The 11,197-nt window shown below is 49.1% G+C and overlaps 1 protein-coding gene across 1 annotated transcript; it reads left to right on the top strand.

The window, feature by feature from the left end:
- The first annotated feature begins 2,423 nt into the window (after positions 1 to 2,423).
- MESD (mesoderm development LRP chaperone) lies at positions 2,424 to 9,949 on the top strand. Its single transcript, XM_038767611.1, has 3 exons — positions 2,424 to 2,663; positions 7,892 to 8,124; positions 9,412 to 9,949. Exons 1-3 carry the CDS (start codon positions 2,439 to 2,441, stop codon positions 9,662 to 9,664), a joined length of 711 nt encoding a protein of 236 aa, XP_038623539.1. The 5' UTR covers positions 2,424 to 2,438; the 3' UTR covers positions 9,665 to 9,949.
- Positions 9,950 to 11,197: the final 1,248 nt, after the last annotated feature.

The following is an 11,197-nucleotide window of genomic DNA, read 5'->3' on the forward strand; positions in this document are numbered from 1 at the left end:
CTCATCTGTCACATGGGGATGAAGATTGAGCACTTACTGTTTGCAGAGCACTTTTACCAAGTGCTTGGAAAGTACAATTCAGCAATAAAGATAATGATGGTATTTTGTTAAGCGCTTACCATGTATCAGGCACTGTACTAAGCGCTGGGGTCAGTCAATCGAATTTATTGAGCTTACTATAAGCACAGTACTGTACTAAGCGCTTAGGAGATGACAATACCGCACTAAACAGACACATTCCCTGCCCACAACAAGCTTGTAGTCTAGAGGAGGTGTCAAGCAATACCTCTGAGGGTCAGCACAGCTTTAGAAAGTTACAGATGCTAGTGGGTTTTTTTTGTTTTCTTTTTTAATGATATTTGTTGAGCACTTATTATGTGCCAGGAACTGTTCTAAGCGCTGGGAAAGCTACAAGCTGATCATTCATTCATTCAATCGTATTTATTGAGCACTTACTGTGTGCAGAGCACTGTACTAAGCACGTGGGAAGTACAAGTCGGCAACATATAGAGACGGTCCCTACCCAACAACGGGCTCACAGTCTAGAAAGGGGAGACCAACAACAAAACAAAACATGCAGACGGCTGTCAAAATCGTCAGAACAAATAGAATTAAAGCTCTATGCACATCATTAACAAAATAAATAGAATAGTAAATATGTACAAGTAAAATGGAGTAATAAATTCCCCCTTCTAGACTGTGAGCCCGCTGGTGGGTAGGTACCGTCTCTATATGTTGCCAACTTGTACTTCCCAAGCGCTTAGTACAGTGCTCTGCACACAGTAAGAGCTCAATAAATACGATTGAATGAATGAATGTACAGATACATATACAAGGGCTGTGGGGAGGGGAAGGAGGTTGGACGTCATCCATGTCCCTCTTCGGTCTCAAAGTATTACGTTTTAATTTATTAAAGTATTCCCCATTTTAGATGAGGGAACTAATGATAATAATGACTGTGGTATTTGTTAAGCGCTTACCGTGTGGCAGGCACTGTATTAAGCGCTCGGGTGGATGGACGCAAGCAGTTCGAGTTGGCCGCATGGAAGGGGGCGGGGCACGCAGCCGGAGGCCGTTTGGAGGAGGAGGGGGCGGGGTGGAGGCGGATGGGGACAGCCCTCCCCACGGCACCTGTATATACGTATATATGTTTGTACATATTTATTACTCTATTTATTTATTTTACTTGTACATATTTATTCTATTTATTTTATTTGGTTTATATGTTTTGTTTCGTTGTCTGTCTCCCCCTTCTAGACTGTGAGCCCGCTGTTGGGTAGGGACCGTCCCTATATGTTGCCAACTTGTACTTCCCAAGCGCTTAGTACAGTGCTCTGCGCACAGAAAGCACTCAATAAATACGATTGAATGAATGAATGAATGACAGTGGGTGTGGCTGAGTGGAGGAGGGTAGGGGAGGGGAGGGATAGTGGGCGTGGCTGTGTGGAGGCGGGAGAGGGAAATGGGGCGTGGCTGTGAGGAGGCAGGAGGGAAAGGGGACGGGCTGATTGGAAGCGGGAAGGGGAAAGGGGCGTGGCTGGAAGCAGGCAGGGGAGGGAAAGCGGGCGTGACTGTGAGGAGGCGGTCGGGAGGGGAAGCGGGCGTGGCTGTGTGGAGGAAGGAGGGAAGTGGCTGTGTGGAGAAAGGAGGGAAAGTGTGTGGAGGCGGATGGGAAAGTGGGTGTGGAAGCGGGCTGGGGGATGGGGGAGGGAAAGTGGGCGTGTCTGTGTGGAGGCGGATGGGGAAACTGGGCGTGGCTGAGTGGAAGGGGACGGGGGAGGGGGAAAGGGCGTGGCTGGCGGCAGACGGGGAAGGGAAAGTGGGCGTGGCTGAGTGGAGGCGGGAGGGAAAGTGGGCGTGGTTGAGTGGAGGCGGGCGGGAAGGGGAAGGGGCGTGGCTGGGGCGGGAGGGAAAGTGAGCGTGTCTGTGTGGAGGCGAGCGGGGGGGGGGGAAGGTGGAGGGGGCGTGGCTGGTGCAGGAGGCGGGAGGGGAAGTGGGCGTGTCTCCGTAGAGGGGGCGTGGCTGGAGGAAGGCGGTGGGAGGGAAAGTGGGCGTGTCTGTGTGGGGGGGCGTGGGTAGCGGCAGGCGGGAAAGTGCGCGCGCGCGTGTGTGTGTGTGTGTGTGTGTGTGTGTGTGCGCGCGCGTGCGTGTGGAGGCGGGCGGGGGAGGGGGCGTGGCTGGCGTCAGGCGGTTGGAGAGGAAGTGGGCGTGGATGTGTGGAGGTGGGCGTGGCTGGAAGAAGGCGGTCGGAGGGAAAGTGGGCGTGGCTGCGTGGAGAAGGGAAGAGGGGGGAGGGGCGTGGCTGCCGTCAGACTTGAAAGTGCGGAGGCGGGACAGAGCGGGGGCCTCCCGTGCCGAGGGGGTCGGAGCAGCGGAGTCCCCGCCCCCTCCCCCTCCCCCTCCCTCGGCGTTGCCGGGCGGCCTGAGGCGGGCAGAAGATGGCGGCGTCCCGCCGAGCCCGCGTGGTCGTGTCGCTTCTCCTCCTCCTGCTCTGTGTCTGCGATCTGCTGCTCCCCGCCGCCTCCAACGCCGCCCCCGGGGACCCGAGCGCCGCCCCGGCCCCGGCCCCGGCCCCGGCCCCGAAGTCGCCGCGGGCCCCCAAGAAGAAAGACATCCGCGACTACAACGATGCCGACATGGCGCGCCTCCTGGAGCAGTGGGAGGTCGGTGGCGCCCTGCCCGGACCCCTGACCACGGCCCCCGACCCCCCCCCCGATAATAATAATAATAATAATGATGGCATTTGTTGAGCGCTTACTATGTGCAAAGCACTGTTCTAAGCGCTGGGCGGGATACAAGGTAATCAGATTGTCCCACATGGGGCTAACAGCCTTAATCCTCATTTTACAGATGAGGTAACTGAGGCCCAGAGAAATTAAGTGACTTGCCCAGAGTCACACTTTCATTCATTCATTCATTCAATCGTATTTATTGAGCGCCTACTGTATACAGAGCACTGTGCTAAGCGCTTGGGAAGTACAAGTTTGCAACATATAGAGACGGTCCCTACCCAACAGCGGGCTCACAGTCTAGAAGGGGGAGACAGACAACGAAACAAAACATATAAACCAAATAAAATAAATAGAATGCATATGTACAAGTAAAATAAATAGAGTAATAAATTTGTACAAACATATATACATATATCCAGGTGACACACATTAGACAAGTGGCGGAGTCGAGATTAGAACCCATGACCTCTGACTCCTAAACCCGGGCTTTTTCCACTGAGCCACGCTGTTGCTGCACACACCCCTCCTCCCCCATTTTCTAGACTGTGAGCCCATTGTTGGGTAGGGACCGTCTCAATATGCTGCTAACTTGTACTTCCCAAGCAAATAGTACAGTGTTCTGCACACAGTAAGCGCTCAATAAATGCGATTGAATGAATGAATCCCTCCCATCCCACCCCACCCCTCGACTAGGGCCCCCAGGCCCGTTTAGGGCAGAAGAAGGGTGGGGGCCTGGACCGTGAGACCCCCCCAGTCTCCCCTCTGCCCTGGGACTTCATTAGTAATCCTTATTAGTTAATAAATACCATTCATCGAGGGTTTTTATTCATTTATTCAATCGTATCTATGGAGCGCTTACTGTGTTCTGAGCACTGGTCCGAGCGCATGGGAAGTACAAGTCGGCAACAGATAGAGAGTCGAGTGATAACTCTGTGCAGAACGCTGTACTTAGCATTTGGGAGACTACAGTATAACTGGGTTGGTAGACAAGTTCCCTGGCCATAACAAATATGTAGTCTGACGATTTATTGAGTACTTACTGTGTGTAGATCACTGTATTAAGTGCTTGGGAGAGCAAAGTATAACAGTTGGTAGGCATGTTCCCTGCCCATAAATTTACAGTCCAGAGATTTATTGAGCGCTTACTGTATGCAGGTCACAATACAGTAATATTGTGGAGAAGCAGCGTGGCTTAGCGGAAAGAATACGGGCTTGGGAGTCAGAGGTTGTGGGTTCTAATTATGATTCCATCACTTGTCAGCTGTGTGACTTTGGGTAAGTCACTTAAGTTCTCTGTGCCTGTTACCTCATCTGTAAAATGGGGATCAAGGCTATGAGCCCCAAAGTGGGACAACCTGATAATCTTGTATCTATCCCAGTGCTTAGAACAGTGCTTGGCACATAGCAAGCGCTTAACAAATACCATTATTATTATTATTGTTAGAGGTGGTAGACATGTTCCCTGCTCATAACAAGTTTACAGTCCAGAGATTTATTGAGCGTTTACCGAGTGCAGAGCAGCATGGTACAGAGGATAGATAGAAGTTGGGCCTGGGAGTCAGAGGGCTGTGGGTTCCAATCCCGGCTCCGCCACTCATCTGCTGTGTAGCCTCGGGCAAGTCACTTCACTTCTCTGTGCCTCAGTGACCTCATCTGTAAAATGGGGATGAAGACTGTGAGCCCCACGTGGGACAACCTCATTACCTTGTATCTACTCCAATGTTTAGAACAGTGCGTGGCACATAGTAAGCACTTAACAAATACCAACATTATTATTATTTTGACACCTGTCTCCATGTTTTGTTTTGTTCTCTGTCTCCCCCTTCTAGACTGTGAGACTGTTGTTGGGTAGGGACTGTCTCTATATGTTGCCGACTTGTACTTCCCAAGTGCTTAGTACAGTGCTCTGCACACAATAAGTGCTCAATAAATACGATTGAATAAATGAATTATTATTACTAAGGGCTTGGGGGAGCAACAGAGTTGGTCGACACATTTCCTGCCCATAATAAGCTTACAGTCTAGAGATGTATTGAGCGCTTAGTGTGTGCAGAGCACTGTACTAAGCCCTTGGGAGAGTACAGTTCAACAGTTGGTAGACACGTTCCTTGACCATAACGAGCTTACAGTCCTGAGATTTGTTGAGCGCTTACTGTGTGCAGACCGCTGTACTAAGCGCTTGGGAGAGTTCAGTTTAACAGAATTGGCAGACAAGTTCCCTGCCCATAACGAGCTTAGTTCCAAAGCACTGGTTGACTAACAGAAGCCGGAGCAAGAGAAAGGCTGTTGCAAGATGAATTAGGTGACCACCAAAGGCCAAGGATCAGTGGCAGTACAGTGTTTAAAATTTCACAGCTGAACAACGGAAAATTTCAAAACCCTGGAGGGATTTCAGCTGTGCTCTTTCTTGGTCTTTTTTGAGCCTTGTCTAGTCACTACCCTATCAATCAGTGGTATTTTTGAAGCACTTACTCTGTGTAGAGCACTGTGCTAAGCTCATAGGAGAGTATAATACAAAGCAGTTGTTAGACACATACCTTGTCCACAACAAGCTTATGAGGGGGAGACAGACATTAATATAAATAATGTACAGATAAGTGCACAAGTGCTATGGGACTGAGGGTGGGATAAATCCTCATCCTTAAAAGACACAGATCCAGGTTCCTAATACCCCCATCATGCTTCCTTTTGAATTGCAGCGTGGCTTAGCGGATAGAGCACGGGCCTGGGAGTCAGAAGGACCTGGGTTCTAATTCCAACTCCGCCAGTTGTCTGCTGTGTGACCTTGGGCAAGTCACTTCACTTCTCTCGGCCTTTTACTTCATAAAATGACGTTGAGGACTGAGCCCCATGTGGGTCAGGGTCTATGCCCAACTTGATTATCTTATATCTACCCCAACTTTTAGAACAATGCTAGACACAAAAGAGCTTAACAAGTACAACAATTATTATTTACCCCAAACCCTTCTGAATTTAGGAGTTGCCAATGCCTATTAAGTGCATTTTTCAATATCTTACGGTAGAAGAATCAAAGAGGGAAAACAGGCCCCAATTTATAATAATGTATTTGTTAAGTACTATATGCCAGGCACTGTACTAAGTGCTGGGGTGGATACAAGCAAATTGGGTTGGACACAGTCCCCATCCCACATTGGGCTCACTGTCTCAATCCCCCATTTTACAGAGGAGGCAACTGAGGCATAGAGAAGTGAAGTGACTTGCTCAGGGTCACACAGCAGACAAGTGGAGTGGGGATTAGAACCCATGACCTGACACCCAGGCTCTATCCTCTATCCTCGCCATGCTACTTCTCAGGGATTTAACCTTTTGCATGCAGCTATTGTCTCCACTAGAATTTACCTTTGCCACAAAGCTTTGCTAGACTGTTTCCTGTATCCTTCAGGAACTTTCAAGTTTAAACTTTATCATGATAACTCTTTGGCTTGTCGTGTCTTACCTCTCTATGTCTCTGTTCTTAATCAATAGCCTTTTACCATTGGCCCTAGCCTGTTAGGCCAGTAGAAGTTAGTACCGGTTGGAGATTACCACTTGAGAAGCAGCGTGACCTAGTAGATTGAGCCCAGGCCTGGGAGTCAGAAGGACCTGGGCAGAGAAGCAGCATGGCACAGTGGCTAGAGCATGGGCCCGGGAGTTAGGTCATGGATTCCAATCCTGTCCCCACCACTCGTCTGCTGAGCCCCTCACGGGCCAGGGACTGTGTCTGACCTGATTGGCTTGTATCTACCCCAGCGCTTAGAACAATACCTGGCACATAGTAAGTACTTAACAAATATAATAACAATAACAATTCAGTAGAAATTAGTAGTCATCTCTGACCTGAAAAAGCTTATGTACAGGCAGACACTAAAATAAGTTACAGATAAGGGGAAGTAGGATAAGGGGGATGCAATACTTCATGTTGGACTGGGCAGGGTAGGCAGTCATTGGTGATGTGAGAGGGAGAGAGAGAGAGAAGGAACATGAGAGAACATGCGAGTGTTCTCAGCGGGTCAAGTGAAGAAGGTGTAGGGGGTTCAAGAAGGAAGTTGGAAAGAGAGTCAGCAGGCGTGGACAGTTAATTCAACGAGTTGGACAGAAACAGGAAGAGGGTGATTGGGTGATATTTGGAGGGTAAAATCCAGAAGAAAAGTTTTTTTTTATTTTACAACTAGGGGAGATGGGAACATGTTTGAAGGCAGAAGGGAAGGAGCCACCAGAGTTGGGAGCAGAGAACTGTGGGGCCAGTGCTTTTTAGAAGGTGAGAGGGGATGGGGTTGGAGTCACAAACAAAGGGGGTAGATGTTGAAAGCAGTCAAGAGATCTCCTCTTCAGAGTTGGCCATGGCCAAAGTGTGCAAGAGTGGTTCTGGGGAAGGGGGAAGTCACAGTCAGCCATTTCAGTTTTGTCAGTAAAGACATTAGCAAGACCATTGGGGGTGGTCATACCTGACTTATTTTTCCTTAATGGGGACTGCCCTCAGTCATCGACTCTGGCCCAGCCCCCTCTTTCGCCACCCCCAGAACTTTGGTGAGGTGACAAGCTTTCAAAACCACATATGAATTTGGGAGCAAATCATGTTAAGACTAATGGGTTAATAGGAGCATTAGTGTGAAGACGTGAATTCTACTAAGATACAACAGCACAGCAGAGGTATGTGCACGTGTGTGTGTGTGTATTTTTGAACCTGTAGGTCCAACAGCAATCGATGGTATTTACTGAGCACTTACTATGTGCAGAGCACTGTACTAAGCACTTGGGAGGGTACAATATGACAGAATTGGCAGCCCCGCTCCCTGTCCATAACAAGCTTACAGTCTAGAGGTGTGTCTTTCTCTCTGTCTCTCTCTCTCTCTCTCCCTCTCTCTCCCTCTCTCCCTCTCTCTCCCTCTCTGCCTCTCTCTCTCCCTCTCTCCCTCTCTCCCTCTCTCCCTCTCTCTCTCTCTCCCTCTCTCTCTCCCTCTCCCTCTCCCTCTCCATCAGTAACGCTGTTTTCAAGTTCAAAGACTATTTTTTTTTCCAACTATGCCTCCCAGATAAACATGATCTCAGTTTTGAAAGCAATCTGCTTCAGTTTCTCACCTTGTTTCTCAATTACTAGGGTAAAAGAAGTAAGCAATGGACGAAAATGGAAGGCATGCTTGTGTTTTCTTTCCAAACAGAAAGATGATGACATAGAAGAGGGTGACCTTCCTGAACATAAAAGACCATCAGCACCAATAGACTTCTCCCAGATCGATCCAGGGAAACCTGAGAGTATATTAAAAATGACCAAAAAAGGGAAAACCCTTATGATGTTTGCAACCGTGTCAGGAAACCCCACAGAAAAGGAGACTGAAGAGATAACTAGCTTATGGCAGGGAAGTCTCTTCAATGCCAACTACGACGTGCAAAGGTAACCTATACCAGCTCACCTTCATCCATTTCCCCTTGCTATTCCTTACTGGTCCTGATACCCCCAACTTTCTGTCTTGCCTCTTCACCCTCCCCCTGCTGTGTCCCAATCCCGTCCATCCTATGGGGAGGAGGGTTTGTTGGAAGGCAGCTGCATAGTCCTTTGAAAGTGGGAGGGCCATCCTCTCTGCGCAAGAGAAGCAGAGTGGCCTAGTGGCTAGAGCCTGGGCCTGGCAGTCAGAAGGACTTGGGTTCTAATTGCGGCTCTGCCCCTTGTCTGCTGTATGACCTTGGATGTGTCACTTCTCTGTGCCTCAGTTCCCTCATCTGGAAAATGGGGATGAAGACCGTCCCGTGAAGCACATGGACCACATCCAACCTGATCTTGTATCTACCCCAGTGCTTAGTACAGTGCCTGGCACACAGGAAGTGCTTAACAAATATCACCAAAAAGAATCCTCTCCAGATGGCTTTGAATGGGCAAGCTGGAAACCAGGTCTGGGCTCAGCTTAAGTGCAACTCCATCCCCCTGCTGGGGCACCTGTGGTCTCACCAGAAGCATACCCGAGCCCAGTGCTCAAAGCATCCAGGCTCTACATGGCAGGCTTTACCAGGCCCAGGCCAAAGTTTCGGGCCAACTGGCTCCGAGAACTCATAGACATTTGTCTTGTAGACATTTTCCTAATATTGATATTTTCCACTATTAAATGGGAAAAGAGGCACTAACGGCTCTGTTCCCAGAAATTCACTCACTTTTCCCTTGTGGGAAATGTTTTATTTTTTGTACAGATAAGCCCCTTTAAAATGGACTCCTCGATCAGATTCGGGGGGGGTTCCTTCTTTAAAGGCTGAACAGTGAGTACTGTGTGGGAGTATTTCTCACTGTAAGTTTTCATCGCCTTAGTTAGATAACGGTCGTACTGCAACCTATAGTGAAGCAGAAGAATGCCAGCTTTCATGCCAACCTGTGCAGTGAAGAGTGACTTTGGGAACAAGGCATGGGCATTTTCCCCATTTAACCCAATAGCACCACATAAAAGTAGAGGAATCATATTTCCTCAACCTGTAGAGGAAGAATGATTTCAGAAGCATCCCGATTCATATCCACGCTAATTTAGCCTCACCAGTGGAGAATTGCTGAGTTTAGACTCTTCCCTCGTGGCTGAACAGGCCAGTAAAGAGTGGGTCCTGGTTCAGTGCTGAAGCTACCATTTCCCCCAAAGCCCCCCAACATAGTCATCATCACAGTTTTGAGGGCCCAGGTTCATGCCACCCTGTTTCCACCTAGGTTCATCGTGGGGGCCGATCGGGCCATCTTCATGCTGCGGGATGGGAGCTACGCATGGGAGATCAAAGACTTCCTGGTCAATCAGGATCGTTGTGCGGATGTCACCCTGGAGGGCCAGGTGTACCCTGGGAAAGGGGGAGGAAACAAGGACAGAAACCAAATCAAGCCAGAGAAAAAGAAGAAGGAGGGAGGCCCCAAGTCTAAGTCTTCCAAGGAAAGCAACAGTGCTGCCAGACAGCGAGAAGACCTATGACACAAGCCTGAGGAAGGAACTGGACTTTGTGAAATGTAGAAATGGTTTCCATGCCCAACTAGATGGATGTCCCAGTTTGAGCCAGTTTGGGACGTATGTGTGGGCGTGCGCACGCATGTGTCTGTGTTTTGAAGTCTCCGAACTCACACCAGCGTCCAGTTATTCCTCTAGGGTACTCGGTGGGGGTCCACAAAAGTTAATGTTTCCTCCCAGGTGACTTAAAATTGTTACTCTTTTACGTGGCTTTGACCTATTCCGTTCAAGATTAAAATGGCCACTCTTTGACCTGACCTTGTGGACTTGGTTTGTTGGGTATAAAGCAAGAGGGGAGGAGCAGGAGTCTTGTGCCCTAGCAGGTTCCTGGTTTTCTAGTAAAAAAGAGGACCCAGTTACCTGTCTTGGCTGGCCCCCAAACACACTGACATAGTTGTCTTACTTGCTTAAAGCCTTCACTTTCACACCCTCCTGGCACCTGTGCCATGGCTTCCACACTGCCAAAGCGTGGAATCAATCGATTGTTTGCCAAAGCATTTCTAGGCGGACTGAGCTGAATTCGGAGGGGAACGTAACAAAGCCACCACTCTCTCCTCTGCTGGCTTTTGTGAAGGGAAGAGATCGCTTGGCCATGCCCTCTGGATGTTTCTCTCTCTCCCCTCGCTGGAGAAAATAACAAAAAGACATTTTCAGGAAAGATAGCATCAATTAGCATTTGAATTGCTAAATCAAGTGAAAAGGTGTTTTTGAGCTAATAAATTATTCTTTAGTATGGTTGTTTTCAAGAGGATACACGGTATTATGTGATTTAGTTATTCAAATAAGTCCACTGATTTTTTTTGCCCAAATCTATGCTTCTCTATCAGTATGAAACTTCATAACTGTGATTTTTGCTATTAGAGCATTGATGCCTATTCTGAAACAAGTTGTCAAATTTATACTGTTTTCCCTTTTTTAAAAAAGCTGAATTGTTTGAAATCTTGCCTTCCATATTTGACTTGAGTCCAAGTTCTCTTCATTCCTGCTTCCAGAGCGGGGATGGAGGCTCAACCTGCCTAGGGGAACCTGGCTGCTTGCTCTGCCTCTGGCCGTGTTCTGTGCCAAGATCTGGTCTTTCTCCCCCTGTCCCCTGCATACCGTTGCCCCCACAACCCCACCCCCAAAAACAGGGTTGGGAAGGTTCCATTCCCACCCATACTGCCTCATGAATCTCCTTTCCAGCCTCTCAGAGCCTTCTGGCCCAGGAGCTCTTTGACACCTCCCCCACCTCCCAGTCCTCCTCCCCCTTGAACTTCCTCCCCACTCTGGACCCCACCATGCTCAGTAGGAAAAATCTACCCTTCTAGCCTGTGGCCAAGGGGCCTGAGGAGCAGAATCCCAGAAGCCTGGGGGCTGAGCCATCCAGGGCTGGCGGGTCTCCACCTCCCTGGCCCATCCCCAGACTCCAGTGGAGGTTCAGTCTCAGCCCCCAACTCCTACCACTCCGCTGGCTGAAGGAAAGGTGGGCCCAGCCCGGGAAAGAGGTAGAGTTTTGCCTCT

The sequence above is a fragment of the Tachyglossus aculeatus genome, chromosome 26 (genome assembly GCF_015852505.1).
Source record: "Tachyglossus aculeatus isolate mTacAcu1 chromosome 26, mTacAcu1.pri, whole genome shotgun sequence".
NCBI lineage: Eukaryota > Metazoa > Chordata > Mammalia > Monotremata > Tachyglossidae > Tachyglossus > Tachyglossus aculeatus.

Excerpts from the sequence above, each read along its gene's own strand:
- MESD (XM_038767611.1), top strand. The coding sequence starts at position 2,439 with ATGGCGGCGTCCCGCCGAGCCCGCGTGGTCGTGTCGCTTCTCCTCCTC. Across the intron at positions 2,664-7,891 it reads GCCTCCTGGAGCAGTGGGAG|AAAGATGATGACATAGAAGA; the intron begins GTCGGTGGCGCC and ends CTTTCCAAACAG. Across the intron at positions 8,125-9,411 it reads GCCAACTACGACGTGCAAAG|GTTCATCGTGGGGGCCGATC; the intron begins GTAACCTATACC and ends GTTTCCACCTAG.